Genomic DNA, 23,807 nt, shown 5'->3' with positions numbered 1-23,807 from the left:
TTTACTGGTATGTTGAAAGCCATTGTGTAGGCTATATTTAAAGAAATACACTTTTAATGAAATAGAAATATATGTAATACTCAATAGAATAAAGAAAAACCCTGGAATTAGTAGGTGTGTCCAAACTTTTGATTGGTACTGTAGCTGGGAGGGCTTATTTGCAGCAAAAGTAAAGGAATGAAATCCCTATTGTACAATTATTTTTAGGAATTACCGCTTTTCCGTAAGTAAAAAAATGCAGTGAAAACAGGACAGACTACACAACCATTGTTTCAACAGAGGCTTCAAAACAGCTATATTTACACTTACATTTTAGTCATTTAGTAGACGCTCTTATCCAGAGCGACTTACAGTTAGTGAGTGCATACATTTTCATACTGTGAACACATCTATATGTGTGACATTATAGAATATTTTGTGAAGGAAATGCTAACTGCAAATTTCTTAGCCAATGATCTCCTCCACATCCACATTTTATGCTCTCAAAATTGCAGTCAGTGCAAGAAAGCCTTGTATAGCCAGGGTAAAACACGAATAGTTGAACCAAGTCATATTTCAGACAGGTAGAAAAGTTATCTCTACAAGGCAATATGTATCCAATGAACTTTTGACTGGTACTGTAAATAAAAACAAATTAAATCACAAAACTATAATAACCTTGGTAGAGACCCTGCTGAGTCTCCCTCAAAAACTAACCATATTTGGTTAGTAGAGACCCTACAGAGTAGTTTCCACGCCATTTTAGCTGAGCCAGGTAGAAAACTTCTCTCTACCGCCCAATATTATCAACATTCCAGTGTCTTAAAAAATTACTGGTCTTAAAAAATGCTTTTAAAACCATAAAATAAAAAATAAAAATCATAAATTACTTATTGCCTTTTCTTGTTGGCACAATACAAGTGGCCATTGATAAAAATTATATATCTTTTGAATCAGTTATCCACATTGCAATGGTTTGAAAATCAGGCTTTTATTTTGAAGGTTTCAATATTACCATACACGCGTGGCGTCATCATTTGTGCTGCTGGCAGAATACTAGTGCCTCCTTCCTTATGCCGCCCGCCCTCAATTTGACTGCAGTAATCCCGACAAGTGAATTTCAGGTTATTTACTGATATGCAGCAGTATTTGTAGAAGATATGGAGCTGTGTCAGATTGTCGTCTCAAATGTCGTGTACCGGTATTTTCCTTGTCGACAACAGAGATAATTGCGAATTTGGGACGACCGACCGACCCTTTTTCCAAGCCGCGGTTCCGTATTGACTGAGCACTAACGTTATGCATTCAACTTTCTGAAAAATTTAGGGCCTTGGCTATCTGTTGCCTCTTTGCCAACAGCAACAATGTATCATGTTATAAAAGGACTTATTCTAACAGAATCCCGATGCTGTGATCCCGATAGTAAAAGGTCATACCAGGACCTATTCGATAAACTGGATACCAACAAGGATGGGAAGGTGGATGTTTTCGAATTGAAAGCGGGTCTAACCGCAATGGGCATATCATCCCGCAAAGGTGCAGCGCAGGTAAATGTAAATGCAGAGCCATGCCGTTTCCCAACGTTAAGAACTTGGGAGTGGGACATACAGTAGGCTATGTGTAGCAAATACATGCAACACATACCTAGACATATGCCATTCTCATTCACTTAGCCTATTCATCCATTCACCAATTTGTGGGGTATTTCCCTGTAAATATAACATATAACCTACACTTTATATAAACTAAATAGTCAACTTTAGCCGACTAACTAGTTTCTCCCTTGTCACACGAGTCCCACCCTGGAGCGATAAAGCAGTAGTAACAGTGTTACAGTGTCTGGTGTTATCAGAGCAGGGCTGGTTTAAAGGGTCAATCTGCAATTCAAACAACAACAAAGCAGACACCCCACCACTGTTTTGGTAAACAGCTGAGGGATGAGGCTGGAGAAATCTCTCAAATTCATAGACAGAGCTATGGATTTGATATAAAAAATAATTGTTGTCCGGTCCCCCACCGATGAAATCGGGAGGGGGACTGGATCTGTCTCCATCCATATGTTAGTATGTACGCCCGGTTTGGACGAATCTTGGGTGGATGATGCACCATGCCATATAGATCCTTGCCATATAGATCCAGCATTTACTAAATTAGATTGATTGGCCCGGTTTTGACGAAACTTGGGTGAATGATGCACCATGCCATATAGATCCTTGCCATAGAGATCCAGCATTTACTAAATTAGATTGATTGGCCCGGTTTTGACGAAACTTGGGTGAATGATGTGTCTTGCCATAGAGATCTTGCATTTACAAAATAGCCAAGGGTGGCGCTGCATCATTCTAGGAGGATGACATGTTTACTGTTGCCTTGTTTGAACCATGTTTTGAGGCTACACAGTACAGTGTTTGTTTACAATTACATAACTAAAGTAAAACAAGCTTATGTTTTGGGTTCTGATGGGGTTAGACAGTTGAACTAATTTCATGAGGCATTTATAAGTCATATTCTTCAAGAATCAATGAGTATGTATCATGAATTGAAGTTCAAAAATGTATGTAGCAATGTTAGTAGCAATCACAGATTGTCCGGCAGGACACAGGTTTCATCATCAATATGACATCTACAGGAAAATGACTCACCCCTCATCCCCAGTATCAGGGAATGAAAACAGATATTGGTTTGTGTTGTTACCAGCACCACTATAGGGGAAGATACCCGCCCCATTGACTTGGCCATCTCCAGACATTATGCAATATTCATTACCATTCAATATTCATTCATGTGCACAACATGTTCTTGTAGTTACACAGTAACTATATAACAATAGCCTACCATTTAATGATAGCATTGAAAAACACTACACTGTTCCTGTGTTAGTGAGCCAAGTGCGTCTGCTTGACTTAGTGAGGCAGCCTATCTGATGCCTATGAGTCGTAGTCGCGTGTGAGTAACCTTGCCAATGTACACAGTTCTGCTTCAATGATTCAACTTCCAACAGTGAGGCAAATAAACGAATCCTCTCATTCGTGTCTGTGTAGAAAATTGTATCGTCTGGTGACAAAAACAAAGATGGAGGGCTTGACTTCAATGAGTTCAACAAATATCTGAAAGAACACGAGAAGAAACTGCGCCTGACGTTCAAGAGCTTGGACAAAAACAACGATGGTAGGTAACCATACCATATCCTTCTCCACAAAGCACTGGAGATTTTTTGGGGAATCACTGGTGACACAAAGTTTAGGGAAGTACAGTACTTGATGAGCACCGAGATCACTACAGATAGACTTAAGTATTTGACATTTGTCCAGGACCCTAGGTTGTCGGGGATGCCTTCAGTACCGTCCACTAGGGGCAGCGTGAGCAAGTATTACCGTCTGGCTCCCGGCTTGCTAGGGCGTTGTGGAGGGTGCTAGGCACTTATTTTTTTTAAAATTCTGTTTTAACCTTATCCCAAATGTTAACCCTTACCTTAACCAGTCGGAATTAATGCATAAACTTAATCGTCAAGTTGTTTATGATTAACCATCAATTTGTTCTGTTTTAACAACCTTCACCTTTTACCTACTTTCACTTTACCCATAGATGTTTATCCCCCGCTGGACAATTGTTGTGATGAGACCTGTCTCTGTCAGAATGACTAGTAATAGTAATATGCCACTTAGCAGACGCTTTTATCCAAAGCGACTTACAGTCATGCGTGCATACATTTCTTTTGTGTATGGGTGGTCCCGGGGATCGAACCCACTACCCTGGCGTTACAAGCGCCGTGCTCTACCAGCTGAGCTACAGAGGACCACACATGATTCTCATAACAATGTAATATAACTGTTACAACAACAATGCATGATAGAACATGCATTATACTTATGAACATTCAACTAGAGAATGTACTTAGAAACATTTCAAGGTTTTGTTTATCATTTCCTCCAGGGCACATCGATGCCTCTGAGATCAAGCAGTCCCTTGAAGAGCTGGGCATGGACATAACCGAGGAAGAGGTCCAGACGATCCTACAAAGGTTTGTCCTCATAAGCTAAGTGTCCCTTCATTAGCCATGTCATTTCTTACAAACTATAAGCATTTTAGTTGATTCAACGTATCAACTAATCATCAAACCCTTGATTAGTTAAATTAGTGCTGGGCTGGAACAAAAAGGGTCAAGTTGGCTAAAGCAGAAGTAGAATGGTAAACAGGCTAGTACTGTTACTACCTGCTCTGTGACCTCATATCCTGTCTGTGCAGCATGGACAACGATGGCAACATGATGGTAGACTGGAATGAGTGGAGGGATCACTTCCTGTTCAATCCTGCCCATAACCTGAACGAAATCGTACGGTACTGGAAACACTCCTCGGTGAGTGGGTCACCCAGTCCGGACTCCGGACTCACACCTGCACCCACACACCCACACACCCCTTGAAGAAACTAGATATGTACAAGCAATATTGTGGGGAAGCGCCTATCCTATTGACTTTCTTTCGACAAAATGTTAATCTCCAGTGGATTGTTTATCTCCAGTGGATCATCTTACAAATTCAGTTTCTAGGAAATAGCGAGTCCCTTTTTTAACTTTTCGCTGAGACACTACATGCTAGGCTGGTGTTGCTGCAACTTCTCAAGCCACAACTGGTGAGATAGCAGGTCTGGATAAGAAGTTCCTCTTTCTCAGCAGTGTGTGAGAATAGGCCTGCTGGTAGGGTAGGTGGTAGTGTATGTTTGTCTATAGAAAGTCTTATCTCCGTGTTCACCACATGTTACTTACAATAGCTTGCAGTTTATCTTACAGGCCTGACTGATAAAGTTGCAACAGTATAAAAGGCTGCAGTGCATGGGGGCTATTGATGTGGGCTATTGATCACCACCACACAAAAGTGTTCAAATATTTTTCTGATGTATTCTCGAGTGCAAAGTGCTATGAAAAACTAATCAAAACTCTTGGTGGCGGTTGACGGGTGTAAGGACAATAAAACATAATTTGTCTTTCACTCGCTAGGTGCTGGACATAGGTGAGAGCATTGCCATCCCTGATGAGTTCACAGAGGAGGAGAAGACCTCAGGTGGCTGGTGGAAACAGCTGGCTGCCGGGGCGATGGCGGGGGCGGTCTCTCGCACAGGCACCGCCCCCCTGGACAGGATGAAAGTCTTCATGCAGGTTGAGTACTGGAAGGGTCGTTACTAAAGAGGATGGAAATATAATGCTTTATAACTACAAATATGATTTAACCACTAACCATAACCACAACCCGTATTCCTAACTTTATACCTAGCGAAAAAAACTACAGTATATAAATGCACACTATCCATCAAAATGGTGTATTCTCCAACCCCTGTGATTGTGTTTCAGGTCCACTCCTCCAAGTCCAACCGGATCACCCTGTTGGGAGGATTCAAGCAGATGATTAAGGAAGGGGGTGGGGCCTCATTATGGCGAGGGAACGGGGTCAACGTGTTAAAGATAGCCCCTGAGACTGCTATCAAATTCATGGCCTACGAACAGGTAGGACACCATTTATTCTGTCTAGTTATCACATGTGATGGAGGGAGGGGGACAAGCAAGGAGAGAGAGAGACCTATAGAGGAAGAGATAGTGAGATATGTAAAGGAGGAGGTAAATGATAAAATGATAGCGAGAATAGGAAATGTGACAGAGAGAGAGAGGGGAAGACAGACAGAGAAAAGGAACACCTACAGTATGTAAGAATGCTGTTCATTGACTACAGCGCAGCATTCAACAGCATAGGGCCTTCCAAACTCATCACTAAACTATGGACCCTCAGGGTTCGCACAAGGTGCTTGAGGTACTTGAAGTACTTGAATTTGGCACTCTGAAATTCAAGTACTGGAATACCTTGGAAATCAGACATTTTCTCAAGTTGGTACTTGAAAAGTACTTTAATTAAAATGAGGGGAGAACAGATAATGATCAAATATGTTTATGAAGAATGTTAGGAAAATGTTTTTGTTTTGCAAATTAATTTCCAGGCAGACTACCAAGTTTCATTTCCTCACGTGTTTCGCACTGTGGTTGCCAGGCAAGCTCGCTCATTCCACCCACAATGCCACTCAGCCAGGCAGGTACAGAACTGACTGATTAGGCGCCGCCAAACATCACATCGATAGGTAAAATTCCCAAGGCGCCCGCGATATTCCGCTTTATCAAGCGGCAGCCGTGCTGCTGCCGTTCTGGTGGCTGTTCACGTGCCGTTTTCCGCATAGCCCACCCGCCCTTCTCCCGACCTGCGACACTAAAGCTGCCAGTCGGAAGCAAGACGCTTTTTCGTAGCTATTAAGTAGTAGATCCCCAAATGCCCAATAAAAACAGTCATTAAGCTGGAATTGTGTAGTAATGCTAATAGTAAATGTATGTTCACCAGTAGGCATGTCCCAAAACTCTGCTCATCACTAACTCTGCTCAAATTACAAAAGAATCAGTACTGACTTACAACTCATGTAGTGAAACAGCGTATTATTGAGGAAAACTTGTATGGTAGTGATGAATACAACGTTTTTTTCATGAGGTTATGGTGATATACTACCATCTGTTGGTGACTAAAAACAATTGCATAATTTGAACTACCGTATTACAAATTGATGGTCCTTGAAAATAAATATTAGTGCTTGAAAAAGTACTTGAAAGTCCTTGAATTTGACTTGCCACTGTCTGTACGAACTCTGGACCATGGGATGAAACACCTCCCTCTGCAACTGGGTCCTGGACTTCCTGACGGGCCGGCCCCGGTGGTGAGGGTTGGCAACAACACATCCACCGCGCTGACCCTCAACACGTGGCCCCTCAGGGGTGTGTGCTTAATCCCCTCCTGTACTCCCTGTTCACCCACGACTGCATGGCCGCGCACGACTCCAACACCATAATTAAGTCTGCAGACGACACAACGGTGGTAGGCCTGATCACAGACAACGATGAGACAGCCTACAAGAGACCTGGCAGTGTGGTGCCAGGAGAACAACCACTCTCTCAGCGTCAGCAAGACAAAAGAGATGATCGGGGACTACAGGAAACGGAGGGCCGAGCACACCCCCATCCACATCGACGGGGCTGTAGTGGAGCAGGTCAGGAGCTTCAAGTTCCTGTCCACATCACTAAGGAATTATCATGGTCCACACACACACACCAATATAGTCATGAAAAGGGCACAACAACGCCTCTTCCCCCTCAGGAGGCTGAAAATATTCGGCATTGGCCCTCAGATCCTCAAAGTTCTACAGCTGCACCATTGAGAGCTGTTACTGTTTGTCTTTCCTGTTGCCTAGTAACTTTATCCCTACCTATATGTACAGTGCATTCGGACAGTATTCAGACCCCTTGAATTTTCCACATTTTGTTATCTTACAGACGTATTCTAAAATTTATTAAATTGTTTGTTTTTCCTCATCAATCTATACCCCATAATGACAAAGCAAAAACAGGTTTTTAGAAATGTTTGCAAAATTTATAAAAAAAAAAAACCCTGAAAGATCACATTTACATAATTATTCAGACCCTTTACTCAGTCCTTTGTTGAAGCACCTTTGGCAGCAATTACAGTCGAGTCTTCTTGGGTATGACGCTTTAAGCTTGGCACACCTGCATTTGGGGAGTTTCTCCCATTCTCTGCAGATCCTCTCAAGCTCTGTCAGGTTGGATGGGGAGCTTCGCTGCACAGGTATTTTCAGGTCTCTCAAGAGATGGTAGATCGGGTTCAAGTCCGGGCTCTGGCTGGGCCACTCAAGGACATTCAGAGACTTGTCCCGAAGCCACTCCTGCATTGTCTTGGCTGTGTGCTTAGGGTCGTTGTCCTGTTGGAAGATGAACCTTCACCCCTGTCTGAGGTCCTGAGCGCTCTGGAGCAGGTTTTCATCCAGGATCTCTCTGTACTTTGCTTCGTTCATCTTTCCCTCGATCTTGACTAGTCTCCCAGTCCCTACCGCTGAAAAACATCCCCACAGCATGTTGCTGCCACCACCATGCTTCACCGTAGGGATGGTGCCAGGTTTCCTCCTGACGTGACACTTGGCATTCAGGCCAAAGAGTTCAATCTTGGTTTCATCAGACCAGAGAATCTAGTTTCTTATGGTCTGAGAGTCCTTTAGTTGCCTTTTGGCAAACTCCAAGCGGGATTTCCAGTGGTGTAAAGTACTTAAATAAAAATACTTTAAAGTACTACTTAAGTAGTTTTTGGGGGTATCTGTACTTTACTTTACTATTTACTATATTTTTGACAACTTCAACTTTTACTCCACTACATCCCTAAAGGAAATCATGTACTTTTTACTCCATACATTTTACCTGACACCCAAAAGTACTTGATACATTTTGAATGCTGTCCAATTCACGCACTTAAAGAGAAAATCCCTGGTCATCCCTACTGCATCTGATCTGGCGGACTCACTAAACACAAATGCTTTGTTTGTAAAATATGTTACGAGTGTGCCCCTGGCTATCCGTAAATTTAAAAAACAAGAAAATCGTGCCGTCTGATTTGCTTAATATAAGGAATTTGAAATGATTTATTATTTTACTTTTACTTTTGACACTTAAGTATATTTAAAGCCAAATACTTTTAGACTTTTACTCAAGTAGTATTTTACTGGGTGACTTTCACTTTTACTTTAGTCATTTTCTATTAAGGTATCTTTACTTTTACTCAAGTATGACAATTTGGTACTTTTTCCACCACTGGGCATTTAATGTGCCTTTTACTGTGGAGTGGCTTCCGTCTGGCCACTCTACCATAAAGGCCAGATTGGTGGAGTGCTGCAGAGATGGTTGTCCTTCTGGAAGGTTCTCCCATCTCCACAGAGGAACTCTAGAGCTCTGTCGAGTGACCATTGGGTTCTTGGTCACCTCCCTGACCAAGGCCCTTCTCCCCCGATTGCTCAGTTTGGACGGGCGGCCAGCTCTAGAAAGAGTCTTGGTGGTTCCAAACTTCTTCCATTTAAGAATGACGAAGGCCACTGTGTTCTTGGGGACCTTCAATGCTGCAGAAATGTTTTGGTACCCTTCCCCAGATATGTGCCTCGACACAATCCTGTCTCTGAGCTCTACGGACAATTCCTTCGACCTCATGGCTTGGTTTTTGCTCTGACATACACTGTCAACTGTGGGACCTTATATAGACAGGTGTGTGTCTTTCCAAATCATGTCCAATCAATTGAATTTACCACTGGTGGTCTCCAATGAAGTTGTAGAAACATCTAAAAGATGATCAATGGAAACAGGATGCACCAGAGGTCAATTTCGGGGGGAATACTTATGTAAATCAGGTTTTTCTGTTTTTTTATTTGTATAAATTAGCAAATTCTATAAATCACTGTTAGTCTACAGCTGTTGTTTACAAAGCATGTGACAAATAACATTTGATTTGATTTTATAGGGCGAGAGAGAGTGAGAGGGAGAGAGCGAAGAAAGATGGAAGAAAGGGAAATGTTCTAATAGTATCTCTGCGTTATCCTAACGGTGTATCTCAACTTTCTCCCCCGTCAGTATAAGAAGCTGCTGACACCAGAGGGAGGGAAGGTGCAGACCCACCAGAGGTTCATGGCTGGCTCTCTGGCAGGAGCCACCGCCCAGTCATCCATCTACCCCATGGAGGTGAGAGGACAACCCACTGTTACCCAGGGTCTCCGTCACTGTCAGATCCCTGGAATTAATTTGATCAAGGAGCATTCAGATAATACTGCATCATAAATCAGTCATATGCATTCACGTTATCAGGTGGTATTCAGTTAAATGTAACATAATAAACATTTTATCTCAGGAAGAGGTATGTCCCTGAAAATATATTTCTCAGGTACATTTTGAACCTAAAGGTTAGTGTAACCGAACATACACAGAACATGGTTGCCATGTTCTCAAAATATAAGATATTAATGTTTTAGACACGTTTCATGGGAGCATTGCAAGAACATTCGTGTGTCCAGTTTTCTGAGGGTTAGGAGAATATTCCATCAATGTCCCACCAAACTTCTCAGAATATAATATATTAATGTTCTAGACATGTTTCATGGGAACGTTGCAGGAACATTTCTGTGTATCAGTTGTCAGGATGTCACCTGATGGTCCCAAAGAATTGTCCCCCCAAAAAGAAAATGTTTCATTACACATCACACCTTGTTACTGTTGCTGAGCCCATCAATGCCCTGATTGGTGAACCACTGATCCATTCACAACTCTTTGATGTTGGCAAGGTTAAGGCACGCACGCACAGTGCTTTTAACATAGTGTTTTCAACTTACATACTGTATTTGACACACTTTGACATACATGATTACATTGTGCATTTTCATTTATACAGTAATTATTATTCAGCATGTCCTCACCTGGGATACCCTAGAGATATCCCTTATTGGGACAGTGGATAGGGTGTTCGTCATTAGTGTTGGTGGCCTGGGTTCGAGACTCACTAGGGGAGTCACACTACTGACTATTCTCAAATGTCTAGCAATATATGTTCATGTAATTATTTGGCAATAGTTACTAACACCCCTAACTGATCTAATTAAAATCAGTTTCTCATTGAAAGATGGGAATCTGTAGGATCAGCACAAATTATGACAACATTTCCACTACCTTTCATAAACTATCAGTACTTATTAATTATATATAGATGAGCATCATCTCTCCATTGTCTTCTTTCTCCTTTTAGGTAATGAAGACCAGACTGACTCTGGGGAAAACTGGCCAGTATAATGGAATGTTTGACTGTGCCAAGAAGATTCTGAGGAAAGAAGGCATCAAAGCCTTCTGTAAAGGCTACACTCCCAACATGATAGGGATCATTCCCTATGCTGGCATCGACCTTGCTGTTTACGAGGTATGTAGGCTGAGGATTTCTATCACAGAGTCAATACTGTTTCACATTCCACATTGTAGTACTGCAATGATTTACAGCTCACTAACATGTATTACTGAAACAGAGAATTCCATAATCTTGGAAGTTTTTCAGGACTCAAGAATGCAATCCAGTGAATCCACGAAAATTGCGTTCATCGAACGTTGTGTTATTCTAAATGAGAGAAGGCTGACGACATTAATGTGACCACTGTGAACACTTCTTTGGCGCCAGTCCCTAAATGATGATACTTCCCTTCCCCTTGTCCCTTACCCCACCCTCTCTTTGTGTACCCTAGAGCCTGAAGAATGTGTGGTTGTCCCGCTATGCCAAAGACACAGCCAACCCTGGCATCTTGGTGCTGTTGGGCTGTGGCACCATCTCCAGCACCTGTGGCCAGCTGGCCAGCTACCCCCTCGCCCTGCTTCGCACACGCATGCAGGCACAAGGTAATACATGCATCTGGAACTAGATGAGATGTTCTTTATTTATTGAAGCCGAAAAACATTTAAAATCAGCTCTCCAGCAGCACAGAAAGACATCTTTGACTAATGAAACCAGCTGCTACTTTAAGAATGTACATTAAAACAACTCTGTGATAAAAGGGACAGATCATCTGATCTCCATGAGAGAGAAACTGCAAGTGCAAAACCCATGAGGTAATGCGTGAATATAAACACACACACACACACACACACACACTAACCTTTTCCTTTCCTTCTGCATCCTTTTTTTCATTTATCTGTTTCTCAGCAACTCTGGAAGCATCGGACAAGTCCACCATGACTGGACTGGTGAAGGGGATCATGGCTAACGAGGGTTTCTTTGGACTCTACCGGGGTATCCTGCCTAACTTCATGAAAGTGATTCCTGCTGTGAGCATCAGCTATGTGGTCTACGAGTACATGAAAACTGGCCTGGGGATCTCCAAATGATGCAGGGACAGTCAGACAGGATGTTAAGTCTTTAGGTCTTTTGGACAGTTTGGTTCGAACTTAGTGATGCGCACAGACTTTTATGATCTTGCATAGACAACCAAACGTTGCCATCTTGTGATCACTCTGTGTGCTGAGCCTCACGAGGAGAACCATGAAATCAAGGTTGGTCTGAACTAGGCCATATCCAGTAGACTCCAAAAATGATGCTCTCCCCTTTAACTCAAAGAGAAATTCCAATATGGTGCAATATACCTGTTAAGAACTGCATTATGAATCTTAAAACATAGAGGGTGAGAGTACAAGGTATTGATGTATTCAGGTGAACACTGTGGGCGAAGTTCCAGAGCTTTGTCAAAAATATGTTTGTTCCACTGTAATATTAGACGCACCATGCGCACATTTTAGAGAATCCCACACTACTACAGTTTACTATAGAATTCTGTGGTAAACTGTAGTCTGGGTACCAGTCATTTTAGCTAACATTCCACTACTTGTACTCTGTGTCATATGCCAAAGATATATTTAAAGATTGAAGAAAAACCAGTCTCTTTGGCATACGACACGGAGGAGGCTACAAGGAGTGGAATGTTAGCTAAAAAGACTGGTACCCATCATCAGCGATCACTCAGGGTCGAGTATGATTATCCTCCCGGTGGGTCCTGCTTGTGGGTCTTCAGATGGCTGAAGAGGCTGATCTGGGATATTTTGATGTAGTATGGTGGTGGGTGGTGGTGGGTGGTGGGTGATGGTGGTGGTGGTGGTGGTGGTGGGTGGTGGTGGTGGTGGGTGGTGGTGGTGGTGGTGGTGGTGGGTGGTGGTTGGGCCTTCTTGATGGGAAGTCTCTCCTTTCGAAGTTGCAGCTTGTCCTCTGCGGCACGGCAGAGAGATTCTTTGTACCATGCCACTTCCTCATGGACAGCTTTCCTCCATGTCGACCTGTTGAGGAGTGGAAAGTTAGCCAAAAAGGCTGGTACCCAGGCTAAGTAAACTGTAGGATACTGTAGAATACTATACTACACACGGTAGTATCCTTCGATCATGTGTAGTACTTACTGTAGAATTCTGTAGTAAACTGTGGAATATTATACTACACACTGTATTATCCCTCGATCATGTGTAGCACTTACTATATACAGTACCAGTCAAAAGTTTGGACACACCTACTCATTCCAGGTTTTTTCTTTATTTTTACTATTTTCTACATTGTAGAATAATAGTGAAGACATCAAAACTAGGAAATAACACATATGGAATCATGTAGTAACCAAAAAAGTGTTAAACAAATCAAAATATTTTATATTTGAGATTCTTAAAAGTAGCCACCCTTTGCCTTGATGACAGCTTTGCACACTCTGGGCATTCTCTCAAATCAGGTAGTCAATATAGTAAACTAGTATTTTTTTTTAATGTGGGAAGATATGGTTAGTTAAGTGTGCCTTACCCTCAGTTAAATATCATATTTTTATATTTTATTTGGTTGGTTCTATTTATTTTTACAGTTTAGTGTCATTTACAACTGCTGTTTCAATGCTATGTTTTCATGTGTTTTAACGGTTTTAGTAGATGATTTACAAATATGTATTTTTTTGCTTTATGCTTTTCTTGAAAGACAATGCCTACCTTGTTGTTGTTGACTGTTAAGCTGTATTCCAAGCAAAATATGAATAGTTACAAAAGCTTGCATGCAAATATTGTCTGTGAATCATGACTGGAGTTAAGGGGGAAAGTCTTTAAAAATGCTGCCTCCTTTTTGCTAAGCTTGACTGATATTCAAGTAGGTTGTGTACACTCTGTATATAGTAAGTACTACACATGATCGAGGGATACTACAGTGTGTAGTATAATATTCCACAGTTTACTACAGAATTCTACAGTAAGTACTACACATGATCGAGGGATACTAGTGTGTAGCATAGTATTCTACAGTATACTACAGTTTACATAGCCTGGGTACCAGCCTTTTTGGCTACCATTCCACTCCTCAACAGGTCGACATGGAGGAAAGCTGTCCATGAGGAAGTGGCATGGTACAAAGAATATCTCTGCCGTGCCGCAGAGGACAAGCGGCAAATTCGAAAGGAGAGACTTCCCATCAAGAAGGCCCAACCACCACCACTCACACACACTCTCACTCTCCATATGCATGCAATGCACACACTAAACATTTTTACTACTTGAGGCCAATGGTTGTTATGTTGCCTCAATGTCTTATGTCTTAATTATGTTTGAATATGTAATAGGCCTACAATACCTGAATCAATTGACATTGTGAGAGATGCGTGAGTGTTCTCACAAAGCTTAGACTGAAAGAAAAGCAATGCATGTGTTATGGGTCAAAACAAATGTTTACAGACGGTTGTCCACATATAAATAAATATTCACAATGGAATATTTTCAACTTAATTGAAATGAATAGTGCACACCCAGTGCAAAGCCAAATCCTATTTTTCAATGCTGTGTGCATGTCGCCATCTAGAGGTATTGCAGTGCAAGTTTGTGGATGCTGTTTCCGCGAATGATTAAATTGAACTGTGTCTATCAACTATTAATTGTCGTCATCCATTTGCGGACATCCAAAAACCTGTCCAATAATTGTACAGTGTGCCGATTGAACCAAAGTTCTGTTGACGTCGTAATCTTTCGAACGCGATGCACTAACTAACCTGTTTGAAATTAAACAAAATATAGATTTGAAAACAGTGCCCCAAAAGGTTTCTTTATAGCTAACTTTTCGCTATAGACTTCAGCTTACTACTAAATATGGTAAGTTGTTGTTTATCATGTTTACTTTCTAGGGAGTTTTTCCTAGCCACCGTGCTTCTACACCTGCATTACTAGCTGTTTGGGGTTTTAGGCTGGGTTTCTGTACAGCACTTCGAGATATTAGCTGATGTAAGAAGGGCTATATAAAATAAAATTGATTGATTGATTGATTGATTGATTTACTGAGCTTTCAAGAATATACTATATTGGTAATTTGTCTCTGGCTATTTGTATAGGAGAAACCCTGGGTGAAAGAATTGAAATGGGTACTAGAGGATTTGGAGGATGACCCAAGGAAAGATGTCTGTCGACCAAGCAGCAGGACCAATGTTAAGGAAATTGTGAGGCCTTTCAATATGCGCCATCAACCATAATATAGGGAAAATGAACTGTACATTCAACACAAGGATGGAAAGTAGCGAATGAGATCAATTTATGTCGGCATTATTGATGATTCTGGAGAAAGCAATGTATTAGGCACATGTTATTCTCCCAGAATCCTTATACTTTATACCCTTTCTCTAACTAAAGACATTTCTTCTTACAGTACATAACATTTCTTCTTACAGTACATAACTGCTGATAATCAAGAGTCTCCTAAGGTTAAGAAGAGGACCAAACAAAAGTCAGAGGTATCCAGCTATATATTTTACATGCTGATGATGCCATCCACAGTTAATTATTTTATACAACACTTCCATACACTCAATAAATTAACAATGCCTTGTGCCATTTTGTGAATGAAATATATGCGTCTCAGTTAATGTATTAGGCATCAATTTCTAAGATCAAAACACAACTTTGATAGAATAATCAAAAGAAAGTTCTAACATATAACTGGTAAACCCAATGCCTTGTCTACATTTTCTCTGCCCATCAGTCCTTTCCCCACTCGTCCAGAAGCAGGGCAGTGATGACCCCAGTTGTCCCTATAGCTCTGGGGGAGCTGGAGTCCCCTGGGACCAGTGATGATGAGGAGGCCACAGCCTGGAAGGAGAGGGTCTCCAGTGCCAGGGAACGCCATGAGCAAGCCAGAGCCATGGCGGACACATTCACTGAAAAGTTCCACTCTATCTTAGAGGATCTCGAAGAGATGAAGGTATGGGTCAGAGAAGGGACCAGTGGTCTCCAACCCTAGACCTTGAGACTGACAGAGTATGCAGCAACCTTTGTTCCAACCCAGCACTAACTGATTCTACTAATCATCAAGACCTTCATTAGCTGAACCAGGTTGGTTAGTGCTGGGCTTTAACGAAACCCTGCACACCCTGTGGTTCTCCAGGACCAGGGTTGGTGACCATTTAGAACTCTCCACTAGAGGGCTGTTGATAGCTAGTTTGGCAGCATAGATATTTGTGTGAATACCCTGCGCCTCTGAGGATATAATATGTTTTATATCAGAATCCTACATGAGCTGCAGAACTGTGATGTGCTACTTTCCCCCCTTGACTGCACCTAGATTCCCAGGAAAAGCTCCACCCGACTACGGTCATCATGCTCCCAGTCTGCCAATGAGGATGGATCCCCCCTGGCCTCTACCCAATCAGATAAGGCCCTGAGACGAGACTGGTTGCAACATATGATTACAGCCGGAGAGGCCGGTGGTGACATCATCCGGACATCTTCATCAGCGTCATTATCATTGCCAACCATCTATGAGGTTGTCAAGGGCAGCAGCGAGTCCAAACCTGATGTATCCGGAGATGATGTCAAAAAGAGCAAGAAGTCCAAATGTAAAGTCAGGCAAGGCTTTCACAATTTCACCAAGGCTCTGACTGGACTGTTGGTTAGTAAGCTTTGGTTGTTGTTTTTTATGTACTGCTTTTTTTTCTGTGTCTGGTATAAGACCTTGACTGTGTGTAATTGGTAATGTTAGAAGAAATAACCGCACAAGTTTTCCATCGGTGCTATGCTTCTGCTGGTCCACTGTGCAGTATTCTCCAAAACACGTTACAATACCGTGGTCTATTGATTGAGTCATTGTAAGTTCCTTATTTATTTATTTATTTATTTGAAATAATGAATGACTTCATGTCTCTTTTACTTTTCATGAAACTCCCAAAGCTTACAAAGGATGACCATACTGGAGATGGACCAATTGCACGAAGTGTGACACCATCCAATGACACACTCAACATGGTCATGGTTCCTCCACATCCACTCAGTAACTGGCGTTTGTGAGCTACATTAAGAAAAAAGGCAACCCCAGTTGTATGGATGATATTTAGCAGAGTATATGTTTTTCTTAAATAAAGGATACAAATGAATAATACAACTGTTCTGTTGGCAGTAGCGGTGCGTGGGTAAAATCACTGGGGAAGCCTGAAAAAAAGCCATATTACAACCTATGTGTTGTGATAATTGCGCTGTTTGCTCTATAAATCCTGTTAGTTCATAAGCCTTGCGACCGTGATATATAGGCCTAAAGGCCGAGACAATAAGAAGACACAGTGGCAGAATAAATTCAACCACACCTTTGTTTCATCACAAAACTGATTGTACGGAGATTGTGACAGCCGGTTAAATGGCGTCCCTTGACAAGGCAAGAACAAGCTGTATGTCAGGAGAAGTGCAGTATTATCATGAGGAGACTTATACTTGGAATACGGAGGGGGAATGGAGGGAAAAAGAGAGGCAGAGGAGGTCTAAGAGAGAGAGGGAGGAAGAGGGTGATTTTGAGTCAGTTAAAAATGGCGGGAAAAGGGGAGATGGTTTGTTAAAGAAGAATGGTAGAAACTGTAAGCAGAGTGAGTTGAAGACAGGAGGAGAAATGGAAGTGAATGAGGGTATCGGAGGTGGAAGGTGTGGTGAAGTTCTTGGAGCCCGAGGCTTGCACCGAGGGTCAGGATAAAGATGAGTCTGTGACAGCAGGAGTAAAGTTTTTGGAAAAAGCGGACCCTTGCCTTTTGGCTGATCCATTTGTGGTTTCGGGGTGGGTGAAAACAGAGTTGGGTGCTGTGGAATCGGTGAGGGTAACCAGAAGTGGTCTTGTGATAATTGTTTGTGATTCTGCTGGGGGAGCAGGCGCTCCGTGTTAAACGAATGAGGGTAAGAGATGTGAATTGTTTTGCTCTCAAGAAAAGGGCGCCATTGAAAGGAGTGATTACTGGGGTAGCGGTAAATGTGAAAGCTGGCCAACTGAAGGGGAAGATTCCAGGAGTTTGTCATGCTCGTCGTTTGGTGCGATGCAGACAGGGTGGCATGACTGGTGAAACAGAAGAGTCATTGTCTGTTCTTTTGAGTTTTGATGTTGATTCTTTCCCTGACAAAGTGATGTTAGGATAGATAAGTTATCCTGTATGAGCTTTTGTGCCGAATACATTACGTTGTTACAGGTGTCAAGCTTATAGGCATGTGGGAGCAAATCAAATCAAATTGTCTTTGTCAGATGCGCCGAATACAACAGGTGTAGACCTTACAGTGAAATGCTTACTTACAAGCCCTTAACCAACAATGCAGTTTTAAGAAAGAATACCAAAAAAGATCACAAAAAAATACAATATAAAATAATACGAAATAAAAGTTACAAATAATTAAAGAGCAGCAGTAAAAATAACAATAGCGAGGCTATATACAGGGGGTACCGGTACCGAGTCAATGTGTGGGGGCACCGGTTAGTCGAGGAGTGCGTTAGTGAGATCTTGGAGGTTTCTTCTTCAATCTTGGAGAATGCCTACTACTGAAAACTAACGTTTCTCCATCTCATCATTTTACCATATTAATTCAGGTATGTAGTGTACAAAAGTGCAATATGACTCTCAAAATATTGAGGTAACATGGTTAACTACATAGTCCATGAGTTTGGTGATGTTTGAAGGGAGTTTTAACTGAGTGAAAAACTGGTTGGTATTTTCCCTATTGTAAGTAATGGATGTTGGCTAGGTTGCTAATGGTTTACATGAGAAAGGATTAAGATGGTGTCCAAACTTTTTGTACTTTTTTTCAACAACGTTTTAGATCCTATTTGTTTTATTTTCTATGAACAAAGGCACAGTTTAGTTTAGGTAATATATGTAAAAATGTGATGTCACGATAAAATATGTTAGTATTTGTACGAAAATAGCGTTTAACAGTTCGCTAGCTTGATGCTAACCAAATTTAGCTTGGCTAAGCGCTAACGTTAGTTAGCTCTAGGCTAGTTGGTTTCAGTCAATGTTAGCTTACATGTTAGTGGTTAATAATGTAATGGTTGTAGCATTGTTTCGCATAGGCCTCCAGTAATGTATAGTTTTTTCGAAATTGACACTGATGGTACAGTGAGTTTTATATATATAAATATATATATATATATATATAATGTGTAGATGTATGATGACTCCAGTTTTGCATGAACGGACCAACCAGACCCTCAAGACTGCCATGGGCAAGTCCCTTGACCGGTACCAGGAATGGTGGGAGGACAACCTGAAGGTAATAGGCCCTTTTCACGATGACGTCATCTAACTTCCGCCTTTCCGCGTAGCAGGTTAACTTCACTTCCGTTCGCCCGTAACCTGAGACTTCTCTTCTGAGGTACGTTTAAGTTAAATTAGTAAAGTTAAGAGTAATAATGTTTACGTATATGCAATGGTTTGTAACTTGCTAACGTTATTGTTAATTCATAATTGTTCACTGCCTTAGTTACTTAAAAGTGGGCTAACGTTAGCTAACAACAACTTAGTACCAGATACCGATAACGTTAAAAGGTAGCGTTACATTGCTGCCTGGCTGTAATGTAACAAGTTTACTTAGCTAGCTATCTAACCCTTTGTTAGGCAGTTAGTTTATTCATGAATGTATAGTAACTCACCTATTCAAATACTGTTGTGCATGATAGCTAGATAAATATTGATTCCTGGTCAAAGCTGAATGTTAATTTAGCTGTTTCTTTTCTCCCGGTGTCTGTATCGCAACAGTATCCCATCCAACACCGAAGCATGGCACAATCTTCGAGAAGATGCTATTGCAGTGTACCATTTTGTTCAAACAACAAACAGAAATTCCCGTATCTTCCCGTAAAAATCTCCTCAGCTCAGCAGGGAGGACACTCTTAAGACCCAGGCCATCGCCCGGCTGAGGATTTTAGTCGAGAGGGCCATACGGAGGGTGAAGGAGTACCATATCTGGGATGGGCTTGTTCCTCTTTCCACAGTGGGTTCAGTGAATCAGCTGTGGGCCATCTGCTGCCTCATGTCGAACTATCAGGGACCTCTTGACATTAAAGGAGACAAACCAGTCTGATGTTTTTGTCAACTGGAAGTTGTATATTTCCTGAGTAAGCTAGATGGGCTGTAAATAGAAGTACTTTTATATTACTGTATTGTATGTACAAAAAAATGTAAATATGAATTAACTTTGTTGGTGATTTAATTGATCTAATGTTATACTGTATGTTTTTGTTAAGGGTAATAACTTTTTCATAGCTATTAATGAACCTAATGTGATATATTGTAAAAATATCCAACTATTAACCATGTTATGTGCTTATGTGTCATGGCACTGATGGAACTATTAAATATATGTTTGCAAGCAACTGCTTCCAATCCTTTTTGATTTTGGTAAGAGCATTTACAACATCGCAATCCTTTTCAAAATTTGTATTTCAATACATAGATATACAGTATATAACACAATTAAGTTCATTTGCAGTTAAAGAAAAACATGTCGACATTTACATCACAATCCTTTTCAAAATGTGTGTTTCAGTACATAGGAGATATACAGTATATGACAAGTTAATTTGCAGTTAAAGAAAAAAATGTCAAAGGTTCACCTTCCACATTTACCTTAACACTATTTACACATAAAATTCTGCCTTATGTTTTATAACTTAAGAAGACATCCATGTAGATGTTATAATAGAAATGATCAAGCTTCTGTCGCATTGAGTGGATAATCTCCTCATCCCTAAAGATTCTCTCAACTGTGAAGTCAGTGCGGGTATCTGTAATGAAGTCACACCACTGAAGTCCGCTTAAGGCGAGTTGGCCTTGAACCTGATAGTAGTATTTGTGGCTCTTCTTAAGGCAGGCCTGGCCTTTAACTGTGATCAGGTGTTTAACTTGGGTAACATTTTCAACATCGCAACTCTTAACCTCAGCAAGACCAAATGGTGGTGCTTCTGTTGGGCAGAAGACTTTAGCATCCGGGCTGGCTGCAAGGTGAGGTGAATCAGGGTGGATGATGACCCCGCATTGTTTCAGAGAGACATCACAAAAATCAGAATATTGCCTCAGTATCTCAGGTTCCAGATCCAACCCTCTTCTCATAGCAGCTGTCTGAGGAGTTCCTCTCAGAATGCGGGTTGCCAAAGCCTTGGCAGACAACTCCCCACGAACATGGCATATTTCACGGAATCTGCTGGCTGTCAGTCGGGGTTTGCGTACCTGGCTCCACAGCTGGCATTCTGACTGCATTCTTGTTTCTGCTTCAATAGCAGCAGACATCTCCTCTGACACAATCAGGCTGTCCAAATGACATTGTTGTATGTAGTTGGGCTCAAAATCAATGGGAAATTTAAAGTTGTAACCTTCAATAGGCAACTGAGGAAACTCACTGGCACCAGGGTGTTTAATAATATCTCTACTTAATTCTAGAGGGCACTGGTAAGAAAGCACAGACCCAAATGGCACAGGGCCAAATTTAGAGTCCACCAAATTAAGGCCCTCAAGCCCGTGCAGCAATTTGCAAATCCCTGGTTGTGGACGGATGTCTTTCAGTTTCTCAGCACTGGCCATGACGTGAGGATCCGGAATAGGCCCTGGCATGAAAGTGAGATATGTCAAGTTTAGATTTCATTAAATGCCACCTTATCTTTTTCACTAAAAAAGACAACCACACTCATCCAGTCTCGTACATGCTTCTAATACAAATAAAAAAATATCCACTGAAAGTCTATATAAAAAGTAACAAATAATAATCACTTTTATGTTTGTATTATTTTAGAAATGCACTAAAGTCTTTGTGCTCTAGTACAGGCGGGGGCTCATTCAGACTCACCATCATAGGCTCGGTACAGTGTGCACTTCACACCAGCTCTGACACTTGTTTTTTTCTTAGCCGCTGGTTTACACACCGCCATATCATTGGTGGCCTCTGGTACAATTCCCTGTGATATAATAATGATGAACAATACATTGTCAAAAGTCAATACAAACTGCAAAGTTCTGCATCAGTGTAACAAATAATGTCTGACCTGTGTCCTAGGCCGGTGCCAGGTCTGCAGTGCGCTGGTGCATGACAGAGGCAATGGCACTGTCTTAAAGCCCATGGTAACATAGTGAGCACTTTGAAAAAGAAGTGCTACTATGTGATTACATAGTGCTTTCCCAGCAGAGCAGGAACATGACATGTGATTGAGTACCACAGGAACCTCTGCAGAGTCTAGTGTAACCTGTTCATAGAGACATAACAATTAGTGCTGTACTTACAAAACATTTTTTCTGCGTTTCATTATAAACTACTGTACACAATTTTCAAAACCCAATTTCTTTTTTTAATTAAGAAAAATTGGCTGTTCTGAAACCTTTGACAAGTAGTGCCAACACTTATCGAAAATTTGAACATTTTGAGTTATCACAGAATCTTTCCCAGTCTTTATTGCCGTCAACAACCCACATCGGTTTGTTAGAATTTCGTTGTGTATTAAGTTTAATGATACAAAATCAGAGCTCAGACTGAGAAACAAACTGATCCACAGTGGAACATTGTGGAATCATTCTTATTAAATCTGCAACCGCAGCAAAACACAACAAAAAGAAAACTTATCTATCTTAACCTATCTTATCATAATGTTAGAGAACTGTTTATCTGAGAAACCTGAAGCCGATGAGCCTCCTCATTTTTCTTCATGGACCTGTAACATCGCCCTCTCACTGTCACCTCACCGTTAACTACACTTGAGACTGTTTCAATACAGTGATTGGGAGAAAGGGCGCAGCATTAGCCATTAATACATTACTGACTCTTATCTTACGGTCGATACAAACAGCAGTAATATTAAAAAGAGGCTGCAAAACAGAAACTCGTCAGCTCATAACCTTCGCTAGCATAGGGCTAATTTAAGCTAAATAAAGATAAACACGTACCTTCATAATCAAACAGGTAACCTTCAACGAAGAACTTGTAGCCTTTATCAAGCTTCGATCTTGAAGTAAGGGACCACTTGTCAGCAAGTCGTTCTACGTCGTTAAGTCGTATTGGTGGCAGATGTGAAAGGGACTGGGTGAACTCCATAATGATGTGCTACTAGCTAAGCGTTCCTAAGCGACACCGGATGTAAACATAACCTGCATCGCGGCAGAACGGAAGTTGTCTGACGTCACGTGAAAAGGGCCTATTATATTTGCACACAACAGCAGCGTCCAGGCCTCCAGAGTACTCACCCTATCGCCTGCTGTATGGATGGGAGCCGCAGCTGTTTACTGAGGTAAACAATGCAATTGTATATACAATTATTGCATATACTGTAGTATAAAAAATGTGTGATTGACTTAGTGTTGTTTGTCTATTGCTATTTTTGTATAATGTACTTTGAGATCACTGAAACGCCACCTGATGTGGTGGAAGTTGTCGAACCAGTTCAGAATGCCTTCGAGGACCACCTTCAGGCATGGGCTGAGAAGGATGTGAAGGTTTTTGACCAGGTAAAAATTATTGACTGCTGTTAATTTATTTTCTGGCCCTCCAAGAGATATGTAAGATTTGTAATAATATGAAATATAATTGCATTTATTTATATTGTCAATCAAGGTGAGACTGAACATGGTCAAGGTGCAGGAGAAACAGAAGGAGAGCCACCGGAGGAGAATCAAGGGGACCAAGTGCTTCGACATCCGGGCGAATGACTTGGCTCGGAAGAAGGACAAAAGGAAGGCGAGACCTGGGAAACCTTTCTGCTCTTTCGCTCCTAGCTGGGGTCACCATCTGTTAAGTTGAATATAAACATCTTATAACTATTTGCATTTGCCTCATCGTGGTGGGCGGCATCACCATACTGTCAGCAGTACCAACACTGGCCCAGGGGTTTCTCCAAATAGTCAATCTCAAGGCTAACCACTGGGTCACGTTAAGTAACCTCCGCTTCCACGTAGGTAGTACTGTTAAGGTGTATGACTCCAGTGGTCATGACACCACCCTGGAGTTTCTCTCACAACTCATCTCTCATCTTTTCCAGGGACCATCCCTTACCTCCCTCATCAACCCCACTGACATAATAAATTACAGACAGGTATCCTTTCTTTTCTGTCTGCCATTAACATTATTGCATGTCTAATCAAACATTTAAATTCAATAACTGTATTTTTATATGCCT

The 23,807-nt window shown here is 41.4% G+C and overlaps 2 protein-coding genes across 2 annotated transcripts; both read left to right on the top strand.

The window, feature by feature from the left end:
* The first annotated feature begins 1,044 nt into the window (after nucleotides 1-1,044).
* LOC121581221 (calcium-binding mitochondrial carrier protein SCaMC-1-like) lies at nucleotides 1,045-12,471 on the top strand. Its single transcript, XM_041896686.1, has 10 exons — nucleotides 1,045-1,526; nucleotides 3,021-3,147; nucleotides 3,913-4,000; nucleotides 4,225-4,336; nucleotides 4,976-5,134; nucleotides 5,327-5,479; nucleotides 9,467-9,574; nucleotides 10,629-10,796; nucleotides 11,113-11,263; nucleotides 11,568-12,471. The coding sequence occupies exons 1-10, from the start codon at nucleotides 1,344-1,346 to the stop codon at nucleotides 11,747-11,749; spliced, it is 1,431 nt and encodes a 476-aa protein (XP_041752620.1). The 5' UTR covers nucleotides 1,045-1,343; the 3' UTR covers nucleotides 11,750-12,471.
* Nucleotides 12,472-13,821: 1,350 nt separating this feature from the next.
* Nucleotides 13,822-16,781, top strand: LOC121581577. The gene is made up of 6 exons (XM_041897078.1): nucleotides 13,822-14,515; nucleotides 14,752-14,856; nucleotides 15,085-15,147; nucleotides 15,396-15,614; nucleotides 15,975-16,301; nucleotides 16,580-16,781. The coding sequence occupies exons 1-6, from the start codon at nucleotides 14,513-14,515 to the stop codon at nucleotides 16,694-16,696; spliced, it is 834 nt and encodes a 277-aa protein (XP_041753012.1). The 5' UTR covers nucleotides 13,822-14,512; the 3' UTR covers nucleotides 16,697-16,781.
* Nucleotides 16,782-23,807: the final 7,026 nt, after the last annotated feature.

Source organism: Coregonus clupeaformis, chromosome 14 (genome assembly GCF_020615455.1).
Source record: "Coregonus clupeaformis isolate EN_2021a chromosome 14, ASM2061545v1, whole genome shotgun sequence".
In the NCBI taxonomy this organism is placed as follows: Eukaryota; Metazoa; Chordata; class Actinopteri; order Salmoniformes; family Salmonidae; genus Coregonus; species Coregonus clupeaformis.
This window is presented reverse-complemented; position numbering and strand designations above follow the sequence as displayed.

Bases quoted from the DNA above. Each gene is read 5' to 3' on its own strand.
- LOC121581221 (XM_041896686.1), top strand. From the start codon at position 1,344: ATGTATCATGTTATAAAAGGACTTATTCTAACAGAATCCCGATGCTGT. The intron at 4,337-4,975 runs GTGAGTGGGTCA...TTCACTCGCTAG, and splicing joins GGTACTGGAAACACTCCTCG to GTGCTGGACATAGGTGAGAG. The intron at 10,797-11,112 runs GTATGTAGGCTG...TGTGTACCCTAG, and splicing joins TCGACCTTGCTGTTTACGAG to AGCCTGAAGAATGTGTGGTT.
- LOC121581577 (XM_041897078.1), top strand. The intron at 15,148-15,395 runs GTATCCAGCTAT...TCTGCCCATCAG, and splicing joins GGACCAAACAAAAGTCAGAG to TCCTTTCCCCACTCGTCCAG. The intron at 15,615-15,974 runs GTATGGGTCAGA...GACTGCACCTAG, and splicing joins AGGATCTCGAAGAGATGAAG to ATTCCCAGGAAAAGCTCCAC.